This window comes from Abramis brama (assembly GCF_963993115.1).
Source record: "Abramis brama genome assembly, chromosome: 11".
Lineage (NCBI taxonomy): Eukaryota > Metazoa > Chordata > Actinopteri > Cypriniformes > Leuciscidae > Abramis > Abramis brama.
Window position 1 is genome coordinate 11,734,655 of NC_139973.1, and position 24,550 is coordinate 11,759,204.

At 40.6% G+C, this 24,550-nt stretch overlaps 1 protein-coding gene across 2 annotated transcripts; it reads left to right on the forward strand.

The window, feature by feature from the left end:
• Window positions 1-906: 906 nt before the first annotated feature.
• Window positions 907-23,367, forward strand: vdrb (vitamin D receptor b). 2 transcript variants are annotated; one of them, XM_084129247.1, is made up of 9 exons: window positions 907-1,636; window positions 15,217-15,361; window positions 15,515-15,645; window positions 16,538-16,722; window positions 17,571-17,670; window positions 19,357-19,543; window positions 20,253-20,404; window positions 21,669-21,785; window positions 21,895-23,367. In XM_084129247.1, the coding sequence occupies exons 2-9, from the start codon at window positions 15,219-15,221 to the stop codon at window positions 22,146-22,148; spliced, it is 1,269 nt and encodes a 422-aa protein (XP_083985373.1). In that variant the 5' UTR covers window positions 907-1,636; window positions 15,217-15,218; the 3' UTR covers window positions 22,149-23,367. The 2 variants fall into 2 exon arrangements, with proteins under 2 accessions (XP_083985373.1, XP_083985374.1); XM_084129248.1 differs by having other exon boundaries at window positions 1,142-1,280.
• The last annotated feature ends 1,183 nt before the right edge of the window (window positions 23,368-24,550 follow it).

The following is a 24,550-nucleotide window of genomic DNA, read 5'->3' on the forward strand; positions in this document are numbered from 1 at the left end:
AGTTTTAAGTGGATGTACAAAGAATGCTCGGTACCCTAAACGTGCCCCTCTATATTTCCAGACAATAGCCCATATGTTCCCGTGAGAGGACAACGGAAACAGCCAGGGGATAACCATAAGGGGCCCTCTCTCTGTATCTTTTACTTCCGTTCATGCCAACGACTAAAATCTTACTTTCTCTAAGTGACTCCATCACGTTTCTCTCCCTTTATCTAAACATTCACCATCAATCCTTACTGCTCAGATATTATATGCACACAAACACGACACAAAACCTTTCTTCTCCCACTGGGTGTCACAGCGATGAATTTCCTCACACACACACAAGCACACAACATTGTGTTCTGCGTTCGAGGCCTAAAACAGAAGCCTCTGCTATATTACTCAGGCAGACACACCCAAAAAACATGAACTCATCTTACAAACCAAAATATTATATTTAAAAAGACTGGCCGTCACACATGGCTGAACATTTCCATGAATTACTGCGGTTACTGTATTGACTGGGAATCGCATACTGCTATTAGGTTAAGTATTGCTCGGCCATAAATTGTTTGCGTTATATTTGTTTTTCTTAAAGGAACAGTAAAATACAAAAATAATCATTTCTCTCACCATTTACTCACCCTTACGATAGGGAATGATAGCCTTGAAGCTTTTTATTTACATACAATGAAAGTGAATAGTACAGTCCTTCTGCATAACATATTTTGTGTTACAAAGAAGAAAATTGTGTTTGCAACAGGATGAGTAAATTATTTTTAATTAATTTAATGCAGTCCAATACCGATCAAGTGGCTGACACACATTTCTCCACATATATACAGGAACATAATGTTCGACCTCATGCGGACAAACTGTTTACCTCGTTGATGCCTCTGACGTCATGACACACCCCTCGCGCGCGTGAGTGTATGTGTGTGTGTGTGTGTGTGTGTGCGCGCGCGCAGTCTCTGCCATTGAATGCAGTGGGGTTTGTGCGTGTGAGTGTGTTTTGCTTGTGGAATGTGGGAGTTGTCCCCACGCGCTTTACGAACAACCGACCTGTCCAAACAGTGCTCGCGTGGCAGAGGATGTCACACCAACCAAAACAGCGGACGAACGCTCACAGCACAGTCTTTGGAGGAAAATCCGCTGTACAGGGTAGAGTCGGGGCGGGGCGTAATTACACGGAGTCCCATCTATTTAGGGTCAAGTACAACATTTTTACAGTCCTAACCAGCGTGGGTTCAAAGTTTGTTTTGTGTCCGGATACTGCGAATCACCCACGGGGCACGGAGGTAACTGTTGGTGCTTTTAGATTCGACCGATATTTTTGATTTATTTGTCTTTAGTTAATCCATAGACTAGCGAGATGGATTGCAAATCTGCAATAGCCATCGTAATTCGTTAGCATCTCATCGACTAGCTCCTCCAGAGGCTCGATCGCGAATACGGGGCTGCGGTGCGGCTGGACGCGGAGCGAGGCGACCCTCTGCGGGCTGCGCTGCCGAGGCGGTGGGCGTGTTTTCTCGGCGTGCTAGCATGTGAGCTGGCGCCAAGTTCTCGGTGTGAAAAAAAAACAAGATTTACAAGTTACGGGCTAGAGTGAAGCAGCAAAAGTCACATCACGCTTGATCGGAAAAGTTGCACGCAGGTACGAAGCGAGCTGTTTACTCTGACACACACTATTATCAAAGTGAACCTTGTGCTCACACTAATGCAATTCACAACAAAAGCTGCTAGTCTGCTAATGTTAGGTAACCTACTCAAGTGACTGTTTTTTAACATGGCACATGAGCTCCAGATAGAGAGTTTATGTGGTAGTTGCTGAACTAAAACACGTTTGTCACTATAATACCTGTTTGTTTATTTATTCGTTGTATGTCTTCGATGCATCTTTTCGTTGCACTGATTTAATGCAATTTAAACACCCGATCTTGGCAAGTTATACAACGTGGAAAACTTTGCACATGCCACCAAGAACAGATAGTTCTGAAGAATGACTTAAAGCAGAAAATTCCTGCTAATGAGCATTAATTCTATTCTAAGCAATAAAAAAGAGTGTATTGTGTTTGATTGTATAGCTGCGTATCAGCTCATCTGTTGCAGTAATTTGTAACTGCGACATCATACAGTCACAGCGACAATATCGCTTCTATAGCTTTACCAGCACTTTTAAAGTTACTGCTTTAGAGATTTAGCTCGCTTTTCTAACCACATACTGTAATGTCAGAGATATACTGAACTACGAATTCATAACAAAAACGGTGTACTGATTCACATCTGATAAAGGTTTTTTGATAGAGCGTGTTTGCGTTATCATTTTATAATAACTTACTTTGATAATATCACCATACATTAATGCATTTTTTAATGCTTTGTAGATCATAAGTTAATATACATTAGAATAGTTACAATATAATTAAACTTTCATTCATATGTTTTCACATATGGGCATTCATACAAGATATATTATGCACTTGCCTATTTGTACCCGTTTAATTTGAAGTGAAAATAATTATTCCAATTGAATATTTTTTCAATTCTGCTTTCTTGTAATGGAGGCCTATTATGTTTTATAAAACCTTATGATGAAAGTGAAACATAAAAGTGCTTTATTAAAACCCTGCTATATAAATCATATTAACCTCAGCAGTATTGTTAAACATAATGCCCTTGTGGAGAGAGAGCGTGTGACTCACATGAAAGCACATTGTGCTGTTGGTATGTTGAGAATCTGTTGTAGTCCGCATAGTTTGTTTAACATGTCTGTTGAACTGGGCTAGGACTTTTCAGCTTTCCTACACTGTAAAGAAATAAAATCGGAAAATGTACTGGTAGTTTTTCTGCCAGGACATTATGCATTCATTTTACGGAAACTTCCGCTATCCCTAAAACACAATGCAATGCATAATTTAAAATGCAGGTAAAACACCTGTAAAAAAAACCCTTCATATTTATAGAGTACATTGTGCCCTAGTTTTACAGACATTTTGATAGTGTAATGGACAACTAGTTAGGGCATGTCAGATAAGCATGGTAAAAAGAAAAATACCTGGTGATATTAATTCCCATATTTTCCACAAAAAAAATAATTTTGGTTTATGTCAGGTAGTAGACTTTCAAAATCAACGTAATGCTTACCCTTGTCCCATGTTTGAATGGCTTGGTTGGCTATACCTTGGACTAGTTGTATCAGATAATGTGTTTGTGTTTTGTGTGGCTAGAATGCATATGGTAAAAGTGGTTGCTTTGTGAACGATGCTCCATTGTGCAAGTTCAGGGCTGCTATTTTCTAATTTGAGTGGAAATAGTATGAAATATCCAACCATGTAACAAGATTAGACGTGATACCCTGGAAAGATTTCAAAACCCTCTTTCCCTTTTATTCAGTACCATTGTCTCTCGTACACTACCATTTTAAAAGTTAGGGGTCAGTCATGTTTTTTTTAAAAGAAATTAATCCTTTTATTCAGCAGGGATGCATTAATATTAAGCAGAACAACTGGTTTTATCATCAGTGATAAAAAAAATAAATGTTTCTTGAGCACCAAATATGCTATTAGAATGATTTCTGAAGGATCATGTGACACTGAAGACTAAAGTAATGATGCTGCTGCCATCCATCACATGAATAAATGACACTTAAATATATTAAAATAGAAAACAGTTATTTTGAATTGTAATAATATTTCACATAATTACTGTTTTTACTGCTTTTTTGGTCCAATAAATGCAATAAAAATGAACATTTCTACTCTTTTGGTGAGACTTTTGTTTTTTTTTGTAGTGTAGTCTGTAGTGTATACATATACCTGCATATCTAATTTTGTCCTCTTTCTCTTCATCTTTGTTAATTTTATTAGATTATCAGTGCAGGATAAGTTATTAAAAATACATGGATTTGTTTTGTGCTGAGCTCCAGAATGTACCGCAGCAGCAAAATTGATATTACTCTATACAGGATTACATGTTCAGTATGCTCCAGAGTTTCCATGCACCTGTATATTATGTTCACAATCACGATAGTGTCTGAGCCTGTGCCATACTGGACCTGTCTTGCTCTATGTAGGTTGCACTGATGATATGTTTCTTTTGTTTAAAGTAACTGGATTGTGATGTTTAGGTTGTTATTGTGGCGGTGCTCATTTCAGAGGCTGGAATGTGTGGGCCTGTGTGTAGTTTCTGTAACTCTAGGCAGAAGCTGTGAGGCCTTGACTGTAGCCCTGTAGAGAGGCCCATTGAAGGGGAACATTGGCTCTGTATGTGTGTGTGTATGCGTGTGTGTGCATGCAGACCACTGGGATTGGACACAGGGTAGAAAGACCCCCTGTACGGAAGGAGGGAAAAGGGAGGAAAGAGGAAGGAGGAGTCAGTTACACTTTTCTGGTCATGTGTGTGTTCTTGCCCCGTGTTTTGCATGAGCAGAGTGAGTGGTCGCGTTATGGCAAGGGTAACCAAAGACGAATACGTAAAGAGACTATTCACAGCTGAGAAAGATTTCTCATTAGTAAACAGCTAATTTTGACTTCAGGCCATTTAGTAATGTAACCTGAACAGTGTTGGCCTGATGCTTGTTTGTTTACTGTGGCTAATGTTTTACAGTGCTATCTTTGTTTTTGCATCTTTTTATAAATAATATTTGTTTGCTTATGGTGAATTTAACAGTTCAGAAATAATTGATGTTCAGTGTGTGGAGGTTTTTCAGCATGATGGAACGATAAATGATTAATGTATGTCTTTGCGCAGCATATCTTCAGCTACTGTGGATTGGTACTATTTGCTCAGATGCTTGACATTGCTATATATGGCTTCACTAAACCTACATGGGTTGAGAATCAAATGGACTGAAATAACACAGATGTATGATCATTTTTTTTTTTTTACATTTCTTTCCCTTGCATTGTTTTTTTGTGAGATCCTATTATTTTGCATAGTTTCTAGTATGTAAGGCATAATATAGCCTTCAGTCAGTCATTATCATGAAGCGGAGGGATTTTGTATCACCCTAATTACATATTTACCAAATAAATACATAAATTATACTTGTAGTTTACTGGTCATTACACAAAAATAATGCCGCAATCAGAAGTTGATGTTGTTGAGGCTCATTTGAGGTTCTTCTTCACAATGTAGCAATGCAGCATTCTCCACTGTATTAAAAAGATAGTACCCCCAAAATTGTAATTTTATCATCATTTACTCGTTCCAAACCTGTGTGACTTTTGCTTATTCAGTGGAACATAAAATAATACATTTTGCAGAACAGAACGGATAGTTTTGAGAAAAGAAAAAACTCAAAATATTTCCATTTATGATGACAGAATTTTCATTTTTGGGCGAACTATCCCTTTAAATTGTGTGTATGCAAAAATATTTGTCCTTTGAGGAAGTGATGTTTGCCTATATCAGGGTTCCTCAAATCCAGCTCTGGAGGGCCACTGTCCTGCAGAGTTTAGCTCAAACCATGATCAAACTCACTTTCCTGCAATTTTCTAGTAACTCTGAAGGCTTTGACTAGCTTGTTCAGGCGTGTTTGATTAGGGTTGGAAATAAACTCTGCAGGGCAGTGGCCCTCCAGGACCGGATTTTGAACCGGATTGAATTTGTGTTTCTCCTCAAGTTTACCACATTTCTTGAAGTTAAATCTAAACCAGCTTGATGTCAAGGAATACATCGGCTGTTCCGGCTCCTGAGCGGTATGTTAATGTAAATGCTGTCTGTGGTTAAGCATCTACTATAAACAATTACTTATGTTCACATAATGTGAATGTTTTTAGCTTAAGCAAATGGAAATTTCTGAAAGAATCTGACAGAAAAATTACTTTACCATGTCCTCATAGAGTGTTGCTTGGCATGAGTCTAAGTTTGTATTTGTGTGGTGTACTTGTGGAATTTTGTGTGTTGTGTATGTGAGAGAAAGACTTTGTGTGAGTGTGTGGCAGTGTTATAATCTGGCAGTGTGTTTCCAGTCAGGTTCGTTTGAGGACAACAGCAGTTTCTGTGTGTTCTGGACCCGAACTGACCCAACTGGCTCTGCACACTACACATACGCACAGATTTCCTTTGCGTGTGTGTGTGCGGAGGAAATGTGTAGGACAGTTTGTCTCTATGTCTCTGTCTGTTTTTATGGTTTTTATGAGTCTGCTGATCGTTCTTGCATTATAGCCGTCAACGCCAGTTTGCCGGGTTGCTCCAAGTGTGAGAACATTTCTACGAAGCTTTAGTATGTGCTGTTGCATGTGTTCCTGTGTTTTCCACATGGTCTCTATGCCAGGCCTGGCATTCCTGCCTTGTGAGTCTGTCTCTGTCTGTTGTCATAGCTAATGAAGGTTTATGAAACCCTGACAGCATCTCTGTCCTTTCCTGTATACAGGCACCCCTCGACCCCTGCTGTAAGGGCTGTGGCACTTTTCTCTGTTTACTTAAATTTATGACCTAACTATGTTTAAATGTTGCACTCGTTACAAAGTCGAACCACATTATGCAGTTACTAGAAGTATTTATTGCGAAGGAACCATAGTTACGCATGATGGTTGAGGTATCACCATAGTTACATGTTATAGAGTTACTGTAGCATGAAAACTGTATGTTACACAATTACCACTAGCAATATGTTATGGAATATGCTAATCCGTGTTTATCCACAATGACTTTGCTCTTTTTTTTGTGTGTTGAGAAGGTCAAAGTCAATTCTTAGTCAATCCTTGTTTTCAATTTTGATTAAAAGATAATGATAATGCATGTCATTTCGATGCTGATCTTCTCCAGTGTACATCATGTTCTTTTATATAATAAACAGGCCATTAAATTCACAACCAGGTCATCCTTCTGAAGAGGGACAGTCTTTCTCGTACACCTTGGCCTACATACTTGTTAGTGCTATGTGATGCTTCAGTCCATTCAATCATTAACTCTGCACTACCTTAAAGGGCATCACGGTCATACATATAGTGAGGCCACAGTCAAAGTGTCAGTCATGCCGTCTTCACATGTCCAGACCTAAAATATCCCAGGTGTTCTCAGAGTTCCTAAGATGCTATGTGGCATAAGATGGAACATTAACCTGATTGCCCAGTTGAGACACATTTAACATTTTCTGAAAGTGTCTTATCTCTTTCATGCTATGTATGCATTGATAACAAGAGCCATATACTGAAGTGCGAATAGTGGAGATGTGGCATGTGCATTGTGCACAGTCCAGAATCTCAACAAAACACACAGTGTGCATACATAGTTAATGATTTTGTAGACTTGAAAAAGCAAGGACTAAATTTATCTAACAATTTGCAATTGGCATTCTTTTTTTAAAAGGAAAGAGAATTCTGTGAGACTTTCAGCACTATATTCTTGTTTTGGTCCAACTTTATATCAAGTGTCTTAAACTACAATACTAACATTTCAATTAATCATACAATGCACTTATTGTGTATATGCATGTTGTTACATTGTGCTTATATTTAAAAAATACCATCATGTAATTACAGCTGTAATTAGTTTCTGTAATTACATCTATAATTACACTGTTGACCCCTCCCTTACACCTTAACCCCCCCCTTAAACCTAATCATACCACCAAACCTGTCCTTAATCTTTTCTGTATCCCACCTGGAATAGCAGCAAAAGTGAACATTGTACCTAATAAGAAAATAGTCCCTATAAATTATGATTTTAGTACATAGTAGTTAAAGACAAGACCTAAAATGAAGTGTTACTTGGGCTGCACGATATATATATTTTGTAACATCGATATCGCGATGTGTGCAGCCGTGAAAGTCAAATCGCAGGATGTGCAATGTCAAGTATAGGGATCGTAGTTGATCTGTACAGACCAGGCACCACGGTTCGAAATTCAAGTGATTCTCGGATTAATTGCAAAGTTTAACCATCATAGAGTGAGAGTTTATCATTTAAACGTGTTTTCATACCACAAAATATATTGCAGAAAAACAAAATATCGCAATGTCAGTTTTTTGCCAATATCGAGCAGCTAGACTGAAAAGTGTGACCCTTGTTTTTATTTTCAGGTGAATAATATTATAGGATTTCCCGGGGGTTGGCAAACATCGTCTTATCCTTCTGTCTTTTTGTGTTGCACCTTAAATGTTAAGCTCATTTTAGTTTATTGTGTGTAATGTGGGCCATTGTTTATAATATTAGTTGGTGAGGACTATATTGTATAGCTAGGCTAATCAGTCACACAGCTCACTTCACTAAGTCTACTTCATTATTTAAAAGATATTTTTTTTCTACAGGCTGTTGAGAAATTAGGCACAATCCAGAAAAAAGAAACGCAATGACTTTTTTTCCTGCACTTGACCGCACCGATATGCGAATGCTTATGCAAGCATGTATAAAGTAAAAATGACTTAAGTTTATATCTTAATCATTACTTTCTTTGAAATAAATTCCACTTTGATGATTCCCCTACGATTTCCCAACAATTCCCCAGCGATCTTCTACCTGCCCCTTGATCTCCATTTCTCTAGTGATCCCTCTACACTCCAGTAAGCCTCTACCCTTACCAGTATACTCACCTGTCTGGACCATGCCGGGAAGTGTTCTCTCCACATCCATGTGTCTGCGATCTCCTCCTGCACCAGCAACACTATTCTGTTATTATCCAATCATTCTCCTCAACCTGCTATATTCCCATTTACTTACCTATGCCCTCACATCCTAATGTTGCAATAAACCTGTGTGGTTTTCACTGTCTATCTGCCTTTGAGTCTGATAATTACCTGAAAGCAGACAACAATATGAGCACAGACAGATTCACCAGTCCACCCCGCCGATTTGCTCCTCTTCATCTCACAAGATGGCTGACCAGTCGAAGTCTATGTGGAGGAGTTCCTTGAGCTCTCCCATTTGGTGCCATGGAACGATGATACCCTATAATCTTCTGGAGTGTTTTGGACGATTATCTCTTTGCAACAAATTTCGGCGGCAGCTAGCACGTGTTTCCTGGAGCAATACACTGAATATGTGCAGTGGCTGAGTGGATCCTCCTTCACAGTAGGTGAAACAATTGAAGACATCTTCGCCCCACAGTCACAACCACCCCAGTTCACTCCAGTCCTTCAGGAGCCAGCGGTCATCACAGCGGAATCTCCACCTGTCTCTGAAATCCTCCCAGTTCATGCTCCATCATCACTCATCAAAGCTCCCTCGTCACGGGCACGGAGGCCGATCAAAGCTCCCTCGCACGGGCACAGAGGCCGGTCAAAGCTCCCTTGTCACGGGCACGGAGGCCGATCAAAGCTCCCTCGCACGGGCACAGAGGCCGGTCAAAGCTCCCTTGTCACGGGTACGGAGGCCGATCAAAGCTCCCTCGTCACGGGCACAGAGTCAAAGGCTTCGTCACGGGCACGGAGGCCGATCAAAGCTCCCTCGTCACGGGCACGGAGGCCGATCAAAGCTCCCTCGTCACGGGCACAGAGTCAAAGGCTTCATCACGGGCACGGAGGCCGAACAAGGCTCCCTTGTCACGAGCACGGTGACCAATCAAAGCTCCCTCACACGGGCACAGAGTCAAAGGCTTCATCACGGGCACGGAGGCCGATCAAAGCTCCCTTGTCACGGGCACGGTGACCGATCAAAGCTCCCTCGTCACGGGCACGGAGGCCGATCAAAGCTCCCTCGTCACGGGCACGGTGACCGATCAAAGCTCCCTCGTCACGGGCACGGTGACCAATCAAAGCTCCCTCTCACGGGCACAGAGTCAAAGGCTTCATCACGGGCACGGAGGCCGATCAAAGCTCCCTTGTCACGGGCACGGTGACCGATCAAAGCTCCCTCACACGGGCACGGTGACTGATCAAAGCTCCCTCGTCACGGGCACGGTGACCAATCAAAGCTCCCTCGTCACGGGCACAGAGTCAAAGGCTTCATCACGGGCACGGAGGCCGATCAAAGCTCCCTTGTCACGGGCACGGTGACCAATCAAAGCTCCCTCGTCACGGGCACGGTGACCGATCAAAGCTCCCTCATACGGGCACGGTGACCGATCAAAGCTCCCTCGTCACGGGCACGGTCACCGATCAATGCTCCCTCGTCACGGGCACGGTGACCAATCAAAGCTCCCTCGTCACGGGCACAGAGTCAAAGGCTTCATCACGGGCACGGAGGCCAATCAAAGCTCCCTTGTCACGGGCACGGTGACCAATCAAAGCTCCCTTGTCACGGTGACCGATCAAAGCTCCCTCACACGGGCACGGTGACCGGTCAAAGCTCCCTCGTCACGGGCACGGTGACCCATCAAAGCTCCCTCGTCACGGGCACGGTCTCCGATCAATGCTCCCTCGTCACGGGCACGGTGACCAATCAAAGCTCCCTCGTCACGGGCACAGAGTCAAAGGCTTCATCACGGGCACGGAGGCCGATCAAAGCTCCCTTGTCATGGGCACGGTGACCAATCAAAGCTCCCTCGTCACGGGCACAGAGTCAAAGGCTTCATCACGGGCACGGAGGCCGATCAAAGCTCCCTTGTCACGGGCACGGAGGCCGATCAAAGCTCCCTCGTCACGGGCATGGAGGCTGATCATAGTTCCCTCGTCACGGGCACGGAGGCCGATCAAAGTTCCCTCGTCACGAGCACAGAGGCCGATCCAAGCTCCCTTGTCACGGGCACGGTGACCGATCAAAGCTCCCTTGTCACAGGCACGGTGACCGATCAAAGCTCCCTCGTCACGGGCATGGAGGCCGATCATAGTTCCCTCGTCACGGGCACGGAGGCCGATCAAAGCTCCCTTGTCATGGGCACGGAGGTCGATCATAGTTCCCTCGTCACGGGCACAGAGGCCGATCAAAGCTCCCTTGTCATGGGCACGGAGTCAAAGCACCCTCGTCACGGGCACAGAGGCCGATCAAAGCTCCCTTGTCATGGGCACGGAGTCAAAGCACCCTCGTCACGGGCACAGAGTCAAAGGCTTCATCACGGGCACGGAGGCCGATCAAAGCTGCCTTGTCACGGGCACGGAGGCCGATCAAAGCTCCCTCGTCACGGGCACGGTCTCCGATCAATGCTCCCTCGTCACGGGCACGGTGACCAATCAAAGCTCCCTCGTCACGGGCACAGAGTCAAAGGCTTCATCACGGGCACGGAGGCCGATCAAAGCTCCCTTGTCACGGGCACGGAGGCCGATCAAAGCTCCCTCGTCACGGGCATGGAGGCCGATCATAGTTCCCTCGTCACAGGCACAGTGACCGATCAAAGCTCCCTCGTCACGGGCACGGAGTCAAAGCTCCCTCGTCACGGGCATGGAGGCTGATCATAGTTCCCTCGTCACGGGCACGGAGGCCGATCAAAGTTCCCTCGTCACGAGCACAGAGGCCGATCCAGGCTCCCTTGTCATGGGCACGGAGGCCGATCATAGTTCCCTCGTCACAGGCACAGTGACCGATCAAAGCTCCCTCGTCACGGGCACGGAGTCAAAGCTCCCTCGTCACGGGCATGGAGGCTGATCATAGTTCCCTCGTCACGGGCACGGAGGCCAATCAAAGTTCCCTCGTCACGAGCACAGAGGCCGATCCAGGCTCCCTCGTCACGGGCACGGAGGCCGATCAAAGCTCCCTCGTCACGGGCACGGAGGCCGATCAAAGTTCCCTCGTCACGAGCACAGAGGCCGATCCAGGCTCCCTTGTCATGGGCACGGTGACCGATCAAAGCTCCCTCGTCACAGGCACGGTGACCGATCAAAGCTCCCTCGTCACGGAGTCATAGTTCCCTCGTCACGGGCATGGAGGCCGATCATAGTTCCCTCGTCACGGGCACGGAGGCCGATCAAAGCTCTCTTGTCATGGGCACGGAGGCCGATCATAGTTCCCTCGTCACGGGCACAGAGGCCGATCAAAGCTCCCTTGTCATGGGCACGGAGTCAAAGCTCCCTCATCACGGGCACAGAGTCAAAGGCTTCATCACGGGCACGGAGGCCGATCAAAGCTCCCTTGTCACGGGCACGGAGGCCGATCAAAGCTCCCTCGTCACGGGCATGGAGGCCGATCATAGTTCCCTCGTCACGGGCATGGTGACCGATCAAAGCTCCCTCGTCACGGGCATGGAGGCTGATCATAGTTCCCTCGTCACGGGCACGGAGGCCGATCAAAGCTCCCTCGTCACGGGTACGGAGGCCGATCAAAGCTCCCTCGTCACGGGCACGGAGTCAAAGCTCCCTTGTCACGGGCATGGAGGCCGATCAAAGATCCCTCGTCACGGGCACGGAGTCAAAGCTCCCTTGTCACGGGCATGGAGGCCGATCATAGTTCCCTCGTCTCGGGCACGGAGGCCAATCAAAGCTCCCTTGTCATGGGCACGGAGTCAAAGCTCCCTCGTCACGAGCACGGTGACCGATCAAAGCTCCCTCGCACGGGCACGGTGACCGATCAAAGCTCCCTCGTCACGGGCACGGAGTCAAAGGCTTCATCACGGGCACGGAGGCCGATCAAAGCTCCCTCGTCACGGGCACGGAGTCAAAGCTCCCTTGTCACGGGCATGGAGGCCGATCATAGTTCCCTCGTCACGGGCACGGAGGCCGATCAAAGCTCCCTTGTCATGGGCACGGAGTCAAAGCTCCCTCGTCACGAGCACGGTGACCGATCAAAGCTCCCTCGCACGGGCACGGTGACCGTTCAAAGCTCCCTCGTCACGGGCACGGAGTCAAAGGCTTCATCACGGGCACGGAGGCCGATCAAAGCTCCCTCGTCACAGGCACGGTGACCGATCAAAGCTCCCTCGTCACGGGCACGGTGACCGATCAAAGCTCTCTCGTCACGGGCACGGAGTCAAAGCTCCCTCGTCACGGGCATGGAGGCTGATCATAGTTCCCTCGTCACGGGCACGGAGGCCGATCAAAGCTCCCTCGTCACGGGGACGGAGGCCGATCAAAGCTCGTTTAGGAGGGATTAGGGGGTTCTGTCACATGCATTCTAGACTACATTTCCCAGCATCCCTCCTGGTTCTCACCTGCACTCATTCAGCCATCGTCCGCTCCTGACACCAGTTATTAGCCATCTAGGTCACTATAAGAGTGCACACTTCATATTCAATGATGGTCTGGTCTACAACAAGGACTGCAGTAAAAAAACACAGTAAAGACTGCTATTATTGTCCAGTCATTCTCCCCAACCTGCTATTTTCCTGTTTACTTACCTGTGTGCTCATATCCTAATGCTGCAATAAACCTGTGTTTTGGTCTGGTAATTCCCTGACAGTAGGCCTATACTTCAAAGTTCACAAATTTTATTAATAAAATAAATAAATAATTTATTTATTTTTTATTCATTTTAATTTGATTTACTTCCATCCACCTTTTTGAAGACTTCTAAATATTGACAACCAATAACAATCATTACTTCAAAAGTCAAGAAAAATAACATCCATCTGCAGGTTACCTTCAAAAATATGCACATAAGTAGTGCCATGTTTATGGCTGACTGCCAACTAAATCTTCACAAACTGGGATTGCAAATGTTTCACACATTTTGAATAGATGAATAAATGAACAGCCCAATTTAGATAAATGCATCATTATGTGCTGAAGTGTTTTGAAATGGTTTTATTAGTGTGAGTTTTCGATGTGCGTTAGAGTAATTTGAGAACTTTCTCTTGAAGAGGTCACGTCATGTGTGTGCGTGTATAGTGTACTAGACCTGAACTGGTATTTCATCTGTGGAACTTGCACTACATGAAGCTTTCAGCATATTTACCATTTTAAAGATTTTGCGTTTATACAGAAAAGCTCTCAAAAAGGAGTGAAAACAGGAAAACTGTGACATCACTCTCTATGCATAGTTGTGTTTATTTGGTTTGTGCTGTTCCTGTTTGTACACAGAATTGTGATGTCCCTGCGACCTTTCACATAGATCTCAACTTCATTGCTGGTTTCATTTTCTATGACAGTGAAATGGTTAATCACGTGCTGTTACTCATTTATTGTGACAATATTCTTATCACCTGATGCTTTTTAACCTGTTTGAGTTGGCGTGTCACTGTGACCTCTTGCTCATTTCAGCACGGCTGCTCTTTCTCATGGGTTGTTCGAGCTATAATGATTTTATCATGTTTATGTGTTTGCTGACCTTGTTCTTTTTTATTCTTTGAAAAAAGCTTCCTATGGAGATCTTGAAGCGGACATCTGTTTGTTTTCATTTGCGCGGTCTCCCACAACCACTCCAATTCTCTGAGCGGTCCAGCCCTTTCTCAGTGGTTTAGCACTGATAGCTAATTAATATTCCCCTCTATCTCGTACGCTGTTTATCAATGCGCATACATTAGTGATGCTTATATAAAGAACTCTGTTTTCCCCCCATTCGGTTTTTTATACTGGTCTCATGGCTTTAATCAGAATGATATATTGTTCTATTAAAGGATTGTTAATTATTCAACACTTGCTAAAGAATGTCAGTTATGATTTGTGGTTTTGTTATGCTGTCGGTCAGTGCTGAAGAAATAGGGAATTTACTTCTTTTTTTTTTCTGCCTTACACTACCAGTCAAAACTTTGGAATAAATAAGATTTCTAAATGGCTTTGAAAGACATCTCTTATGCCCACCAATGCTGTAAAAACAGTAATATTGCGAAATCTTATTACAATTTAAAATAAATGTTTTCTATTTTAAAATATTTTAAAATGTAGTTTATTCCTCTGATGGCAAAGCTGAATATTCAGCAATCAATACTCCAGTCTTCAGTGTCACATGATCCTTCAGAAATCATTATAATATGCTGATTTGGTGCTCAGTTAAATATTATTGGTGCTTCGTTAATTATTAATAATAAGATATTTCAATACTTTCAATGTTGAAAACAGTTTTTGCTGCTTAATATTTCTGTGAAAAATGTGACACTTTTTTCAGGATTCTTTGATGACTAGGAAGCTCGAAAGAATATGATAAATGTCTTTACTGTCACGTTTGATAATTTTAAGATAAAAGTATACATTCCTTCTTCTTTTTTAAATTGTACTCACACTAAACTTTTAAATGATAGAGTTTTCAAATTGATAATGATCATACATGTTTTCCAATTCAGCATATTAGAATGCTTTCTAAAGGATCATGTGACATGAAATTTATTCAAATAGTTCTTTTAAATTGGAATAATTTTTCACAATATAACCGTTTTACTGTAAGTAGTGTACATTACACAGTCAGTAGTGTTCTTCCCATCATCCCCATAAATGCACAATTCTGTATTTATGTCTCTGACTGTCTCTTCTCCTCCTTCGTCTGCTACAGTGATGGAGTCAGCCGTCAGTACATCCACTCAAGTGCCAGATGAGTTTGACCGCAATGTTCCACGGATCTGTGGTGTGTGTGGAGACAAAGCCACTGGCTTTCACTTTAATGCGATGACCTGCGAGGGATGCAAAGGCTTCTTCAGGTACACACGCACACACTTTCTCTCATCCAATTTGGTTTTCGCACATTTACACCGATGTTCATTAAGAAACACATTAACGTGTATTATCTGTAACCAATGTGATTCTGCCAGACTATTTATAGTTTGTGTGTCTGCGTTTTGTGTGTTCATTAGGCGCAGTATGAAGCGGAAGGCCAGTTTTACCTGTCCGTTTAATGGAAGCTGCACCATCACCAAAGATAACCGTCGCCACTGCCAGGCCTGCAGACTCAAGCGTTGCCTGGATATTGGCATGATGAAAGAGTGTGAGTTACTAGCCAACATGACACATCTTGGAACAGTGATCACGGGGAGCCAAGTCACTTTGTTATATAATGTTTTAATTATAGTTTCGATTTTATTTAACCTTGCTAAGTATCAACATGTCCCAACTGTCATTTTTACAGTGTTGAAGGGCTCTCCAGGAAGGGACCATTATTTATAAGGTTGTTCCAGACAGAAGCGAGTAAGGTGGTTCCTTGATGATAGTTCCTTGACACAAGGCTGTTAGCAAAGTGATATTTCGTATAAGGAAGTAGTTTTGCCATTTGTGAGCACATGATCCTGAGTGGCAGTTCTTTGCTAATCATTTTGTAAGTGAAAGGTACTTCGGGATTTCGAAATGCTCAATTGCTCTTTTGTTTTGAAGAATCATCAGCAGAAAGTGTAGATTATATGTTGCCACTTTATTTTTTAAACAAACACCACACACAGAAAGATAAGATAAATTTGAATTAAACAAGTCATAAAGCGGCAATATTTGATGGAAATGTTTTATTGACCCAAACAATCATAATAGCTATAAACCTGAATATTGCTCAAGGTCACAGTTTGATCCAAAATAAACTGGTAGTAATGCACGTTCTCATATAGGACATCGCCCCCATGTTTTTATGATATTGTGGTTCAGTTTTTTCTCTCATATTTCTACAAATATTGGTCTGATGGAATTGTTCTCCCGCTTATCAGTGTCTGTGAGACTGAATTTAAAGCTGTTGATTATCATCAGCAGACAACTAAATTATGATGCATTATGGTCATAATAGAACACTGGAGAACAACATACAATATTCGATTTTATTTTTTAGATGTATTTTACCTGTAATAAAATGATAGTACATGGGTATAGTGATGATACTCGTCTGTCTTTTCCTTCAGTTATCCTGACGGATGAAGAGGTTCAGAGGAAAAAGGATCTGATCCAGAGGAGAAAGGATGAGGAGGCACAGAGGGAGGCGCAGAAGCCCCGGCTCTCAGAGGAGCAGCGCAACATCATCGACACGCTGGTGGATGCGCATCACAAAACCTATGACGATTCCTACTCTGACTTCTCACGTTTCAGAGTAAATCTAATCTTTTATGTTCTTTTCCTCTGCATATCTTTCTCTTATTTTCAACCAGTTTTAATATCTTCTTTTACAGTGGCCCCAATGTGTTTTTGTACTCTTGAGTGACCTAAAAAAATATATACAATAATAATAAATATCAAACCAAGTGCAGAACAAACTTTTCTCAACCAACTGGTGCTAAAGTGATTTTAAGTCAAATGTTACAATTTCCAGCAGCCTTTTACACGATCCTTCAGAAATAATTCTGTGCTGATTTGCTGCTCAAGAAACATTTATTTTTATTTTTGTGTTGAAAACAGTTTTGCTGCATAATATTTTTGTGAAAACCGTGCTACATTTTTGTCAGGATTCTTTGATGAATAATAGAATGTTCCAAAGAACTGCATTAAAATATAAAAAAATTTGTAACAATGTAAAAAGTATTTACTGTCACTTTTGACCGATTTAATGTGTCCTTGCTGAATAAAAGTATTGATTTCTTTCAAAATAAAAAACGTCTTACTAACCCCAAACTGTGGTGTATATATTATACATATCTCCTTGCAGAGCAACCATAGTTTAGTACGTTAACATTTTCCACTAACATTTGACAACCAAAGTGTCCAGATAACTTTTCAAACAATAATTGTATTATTTGAAACCTAACAAACCTTGTCTTTTTTTTCTGACCAAATGTTTATGTGTCAAATAAATGTAATTGGTTTGATATTTTGTTATATAATATAGAGACATTCATAAGTGTTCAAATACTTTTATGGTCCACCTTTTTGTTTATTAGGCATTCATACATTGCTAATTTGTTCAGTGCATTCATATGTCTATGTGTGTGTTTTGTGTTTCAGCCTCCAGTTAGAGAGGGTCCAGTTACACGTAGTGCCAGCCGAGCCGCGTCTCTTCATTCACTATCAGACGCCTCCTCAGACTCCTTCAGCCACTCTCCAGGTGACACACACACACACACACACACACACATGCGTATACATGCTAAACAAATGTACACACACAGTCGTTTGTGTGTAAATCACCTGTAAAGTTCATTCTGAGAAATGTTTTTCAGCCCAGTGTGAGGCGCAGGCAGGCATGAGTGTTTGTGTGTTAGAGGTTTGTGTGTCTTATATGCACAGCAGGCTCCGTCCATCTCACCATGCCTGACGTCACAGGAGAGCCACTCTAATGACAAACAGACTATTCACATGCGTGCACACACACATTTCCATGTTTTATGGGGACTTTTCATAGACATAATGATTTTTATACTATATAAACTGTATATTATATCCCTTAACCCTAAACCTACCATCACAGAAAACTTTCTGCATTTTAACATTTAAAAAAAACAACATAATTTAATATGATTTATATGCTGATTTCCTCATCAGGACCAAAAGAATGACCCCACAAGTTAAAAAAAAATACTTTGTGGGGACATTTTAGTCCCCATAACTTAGGGTTTAACACACACACACACACACACACACACACACACACACACACACACACACACACGGCTTGTCCTGGAAGCAGCAAGTTGTTTGTTTTTACATTAAATATGACATTTGTTATAAATTCTCTACTAGGCATAATTGGTATGACCATAATCTTACATCTTACAGTACAATAACTTTTTTTTATCATAGTTTTTATATATTTCCTTTTTCTGGGTTTAAAAAAAATATATTAAATAACCCTTGAAATTTGTTTTTGATATACAATTCAGATTAATTTAAATGCTGCTGATTTAATTCATTATGAAAAGTGTCGATGACAGCATTACAATTATATCTATTCGTGTTGTATCAAAACGTTGTTTTTCAGCTGTTCAGATATGTTGATATTGTTTGCTCTATAGGGAAAATGTAAGTAAGAGATTTATTCGGCTGTGTTGCCTGTTGACAGCTTTGTTTATTGTCATGAAGGCGTTTGTGAGTGCAGAACACAGTACGCTGACAGTCAGTGAGCTTGTGCTGAGCTGCAGGCTCAACCAGTCACGTGTACCTCTGGAAACATGCAGGAAAGATGTCTTCAATGATGTTATTGCAAGCTTTGCATAATTTATTACAAATCTGAATAACAAAAAAATCCAAATGAATAAACAGTTACAATATTAAGGGTAAAATGCAACAATTATGATTTTTCTCATAATCGTGCAGTCATAATACATAATGCAATTTAATGACGTGCACAAAATTGCTGAAATGTAGATTTTTTTTCCACAATATTTCCATACAATTCACTAAACATTCTCAACAGAAGTTGTTTGTTATCCAACTGTATTATATAAGGTGATGGCAGATTTTGGAACAGACACAAGGGGGAGATAACGCTTCTGTTATTTAGCAAAGTAGACAGAGGTATAAGCCAGTGTATTAAAATAGTGTGCCTGTCCATTTATTAAAAATTTTCTTGGGCCATTGATTCAGATTTTTACATGCCCTACCAACATTTTCACTGTCCCACCATAAGAATAATTAATAAAAAATAAAAAAAACATTATTTTTTTTTCATGCAAAGTAACAGAAGACTGCAGTCAGTGTACCTGTTACATGAATTGTTGAAGGTTGCTGAGATGAAGCAAAGCATTAATTTTTTTTTCTTCTCCCCCCCCCCCCTCTTTCTCCACATCTGTAGAGTCAGGAGATTGTAAGATGAACCTGAGTAATCTGTTGATGATGTATCAGGAGCAGGGTTTGAGCTCCAGTCCGGACTCAAAGGAGGATGAGGGCTCCGGTCTTTCCATGCTTCCTCACCTGGCCGACCTGGTTTCCTACAGCATTCAAAAAGTCATCGGCTTTGCTAAGATGATTCCTGGATTCAGGTAAAGTAAATTCATGAGTTTATTTTAATTGAAATGGCAGGAGGAATTACTGAATTGCAATTTGAAGAAATTACTAAAGTAATATTAAATGATGTATTATTTAATTTATATTAAATTATATATTAGATCATTTATTAAAAACTACATTTAAAACAGCTGTATTTCTTTAATTCCATTCCATTCATTTAAATCTTTGATTAAAATATGAATTTAAATGATAATTCTATGTCTATATAATTAATTGTCTTGCTCAATTCAACTGAATAACTGGCAAGGGCTGGTTCTTAATTTCACAAGGCCTGGAACTAAAATCTTTTGTGGACCCTGAGCAAGGGTGTTCTATATTCCTTTCATCCATTTAGTGGTGCTCGTTTGTGGAAAGTTCCACCATTTTCCAAACAGGTTATTGTTGACATGACTGTCATCTATTTGATTTCCTCAGGAACATAAAAATAGGTTTGACCTTCTAAACCGTCACTCTCGGTACATGTTTCTCGCCTTCCTCTGTGCACGTCCATGCATTTCCCCACTTCCTAAGAATGTGCGTACATACATATGCATTATGGAGCGCAGGTTGCTGTGGTAACCATAGGAGTGTCATGTTATCTGAACTGGATTCACCCACTCCCTATACATCTGCCATTCACAGAAACCAGCATGAGCCAACATTTGACGTGTATGTGTTTGTGTCTGTTCTTGTGTATCTCAGAGAGCTGACAGCTGAAGATCAGATTGCTTTGCTAAAGTCCAGTGCTATAGAAGTGATCATGCTAAGGTCTAACCAGTCTTTCAGTCTAGAGGACATGAGTTGGAGCTGTGGAGGACCAGATTTTAAATACTGCGTCAATGATGTGACAAAAGGTACAAACTCAAGCTCACAGGGATAGACGGTTGGTTGCAGTGTTGTTATTGTTGAAAGCTGAAACAAAAGATATAGATATTACATAACTTAAAAAACTGAAACGAAAATTAGAAATGTTGCCTTGGCAACTAACTAAAATAAAATAAATTGAAGTTGATGTACTAAAATTTAAATTAAAAAAAAAGTTGAAGCAAAATATAATTGTTAAAAACTATAATAAAAATGAAAAGACCACATAACAAAATTACTAAAATTAAAATGAAAACTGAAGGGAAAAAAAAACAATATATATATATATATAAAAGCTAATTTAAAACATTAATAAATACTACAGTAATATGTAATCATACTAAAATAACACTGTACAGTTGCATGTTATGTTAAGTTTTCCTTGATTTTGAAGAGGAAGTTTTACTGTATTTTATTTCTCATTAGCAGTTAATCTTATGATTTCTAAAAGTGCATTGCAGGTTAAAGGTGAAATGTGTTATTTTTATTTTTAAAACATTTTTTATCCCAGTTTTATGCATGGAGAAAATTACACTGGCTGCAAAAAATATTTTGACACTTACACCACACTTGAAAATGTATGCAAATCTTTGTATTGATGATTAATACCAAAATAAGTAAAAAAATTTTTTTTAAAGAAATATAGCACGGACACTTTACAAAAAGAAGTTTGGGTTAATTTTTACAATTCATTACCATTAGATATCATGAACTAACAATTAATTATTTTTTGTACAGCATTTTTTTTTTTAAATCTAGGTTTATGTTAATTTATAAACATACTATTGTACATGAATTCATATTAGTATATAATACATTGCCTTGAAATGTATATGTACAAATTAACATTAGATTTTAGCATAAATGTTACCAATATATGCTATGAAAGAATTGTTTGTTTTATTTATGACATATTTAGGTTTTAAATTATTGATTAATATTAATAATAATTGTTGTTATTATTAATTATACTAATAATTGAATTAGAAATGATCATAAATGCTATGGAAGCATTGTTTATTGTATTGTAAGTTTGTTTCAAATTATTATTATTTTTATAGTAATTATTATAATAATAATAATAATTAAATATTAATTATAAAACAATAGAATAGCTATATTGTTGGGGGGGTCACATTTGGGTTCTCAAAAATAATAATTCAATTTTAAAAAATGTCCTTAGTTTGTGATGAACAGCACCTGTGGTTATGCCTTATGAAATCATCTTGATTTTGTGTATGTTTGGGGGCGCAGCTGGACACACTCTGGAGCTGTTGGAGCCTCTGGTGAAGTTTCAGGTGGGCTTAAAAAAGCTCAACCTACATGAGGAGGAACATGTGCTGCTGATGGGCATTTGTCTGCTGTCTCCAGGTCAGTGTGTATTCACAATACGCTAAACGTTAGACAGACTGAGACTTTTTAAAAACATGCCCATGCTTGCGAACAGGAATCTCATTTGTCTGTGTTTGTGTGCTCGTAGACCGGCCCGGTGTGCAGGACCACGTGCGAGTGGAAGCGTTGCAGGACAGGTTATCTGAGGTCCTGCAGGCGTACATCCTCGCGCATCACCCTGGGGGCCGTCTGCTCTATGCTAAGATGATCCAGAAGCTGGCGGACCTCCGTAGCCTGAACGAAGAGCACTCCAAGCAGTACCGCTCCCTTTCTTTCCAGCCCGAACACAGCATGCAGCTGACCCCTCTGGTGTTGGAAGTATTCGGAGGACAGGTCACCTAGTTACTTCACCCGAGTCAGATCCAAGATGTGCGGGTTAAGCGGTGTGACCCGGAGAGGTGTGGAGTGAATGTACGGACAATCACCTTATAATGCATACAGAGTTTCCAGGACGAAGTTTGTGAGTGATGTGTGTTTGTGTGTGTGTGTGTGTGTGTGTGTATCCCTCATCATTTTCAGATCGGCTAAGGGAGTGCCATAGATGTTTCCTCTTGTTTGTTGTATGTAAGGAGTACATTCTTACAAGAATGTAATATGGTCATGGTGTTTTTCACTGTGGCAACTCAATACAGTAAAATTTTACTGTATTATCAATAGCCAACAGTATTACACTGCATGTGTAGGATGAGTGTGTGAGTGTGCGGTCCTGTTCTAAACCTCTGCATGGTCCCCAAAGCGCTGTCCACTACTGCTGATGTCCCATCTCTTCACCTCCTGCCTTTAAATGCACAGGGTTAAAAATACTAATGCAAGCACACAGCTCACTCAACTCACCCCTCGCCTAGCCACTTAACCAATTAAACGGCAGCTCCGCCCCCTTCCTCTGCCTCCAGAGCTCTGATAGGTTGCTACACAATGGCTGTCTTCTCTAATGTTTGCCTCTGCTGTGATTGGCCTATTATCTGACGCCTCTGCAAAGTGGTTAGGGCAGCATTAGCGCTTGCCACGCAGCTAACCTGTAAATAGGACTTGGTATCTATATTCTTACCTTTTTCGATTAGTGTAAATAGAGTTTAATATAAGCGCTTCTTGTGGCTTATGGTAGAATCTAGCAGAGAAAGACCCTGCAGCCCTGGCTGGCTATAATCAATATGTAAAGACTACAATCTAACTGCGCATTTATGCAAACACACAGGAATTGGAACCATGAATTATGTTTTTTTTTTAAACTGAGAGCTTTACCTCTGTTCTTTACATCGTTGCGAAGTCACAACTGTAAATCCTATAGGTTACATATTTCTCAGCTCTTGCATTCCATCATTCACTTTTTCTTTTAGACTTTTTTTCTTGTCATTTTTTTTTTTCCAGATTAATCCAACTAATTGCATTTTTCCCTAACAAAGCTTTAACCTTCTTCATTAGTCATCACATTTGTTTTTCCACATAAAATCCTCAATATCCTGAATGCTTTTTATCATGATAAAAATTCTTTTTAATTTATAGTACGTTTCACAAGTACAAAGCTATAATAAAAAAGTTCTAGGTTCTCATATTTCAAGCCAAAAGAAAAAAAATCCCCCCAAATGTAATTTTAATTACTGTAATATGGAAAAAAAGAATTATATATAGATATGTATAGATAATTGTAATCTAGAGTTTTTATATATATATATATATATATATATATATATATATATATATATATATATATATATATATATAACAATTATCTATACATGCTTAACATTTTAAATATTTCTTTTTTTCTTCGTATTCACAAACGTATTAATAACTTTTTTTTCACATTACAGTAATGAAAACTTGTCAGAAAATGTTCTTAATAAATATAATTAATTGGAAAAATTGATTGACAATATTGTAACATTGCACAAAAAAAAAAATGAATTACTTTTTTATTTTGGGTTGAAATACGACACGGGTATCTTCTTGACAGGTTTTGGGAGATTCAAATAATTGTTTTGGTTTTGTGCATCAAACACTAGTAGGAATGACTTTACTGAGAAATAAGACTTGTTTGGTTCTCACTTTTTTAAGGTAACTCTAATAGCAGCATGCTGGATAATTTATGATCTTAATGTTTGTCATCAGTAACTACGGTTTTACACGCTACCTGGGTGTTTTTGATATTTGTTTGCACAGGCAGGTTCTTCAAAGCATAATTTAATTACAGCATAACACAACTCAGCACATTCTTTTCTTATGCTTGGTTGTTATTATCTAAACAGTAATTACAGACACCTAATACCATGTCGGCCATGGTATAGACGTTTTTGCATGTCTTTGTGCGTCGTGTTAATATCACTCTAGCCACTGCCTGCATTGTGTCCTCTAAACCAAACACAGCTGCCTTAGCTGGGCCTTAGTCGTTCACAGTTATTCATTTTAAATATGCTTTTTAAGTTTGTAAGAGTCCTTTTCTCCACTGTGTATAATAGCTGAATGTGATATTTGCGAGACTGTCGACTCCCTGAGTCGCATTAGAGGGCTGATACTTACAGAGCACTATCTCTGTTGCTTTATATATCTTGTTCTCTCCACTTTCTCCACAATCTCTTTTTTAATCAAGTCTGATTTGTATGAATCTTCTACTTTTCTGTCAGGGCTCAGGGTCATTAGAAAAACCTTTTCTGTGGTATGAGAGTTAATCATCGTTAATGAAGATTGTCTGTAGGTGTGAGTTTGGTGTCGGAACTGGGTCGACGATTTAATGATCATGTAAGCTG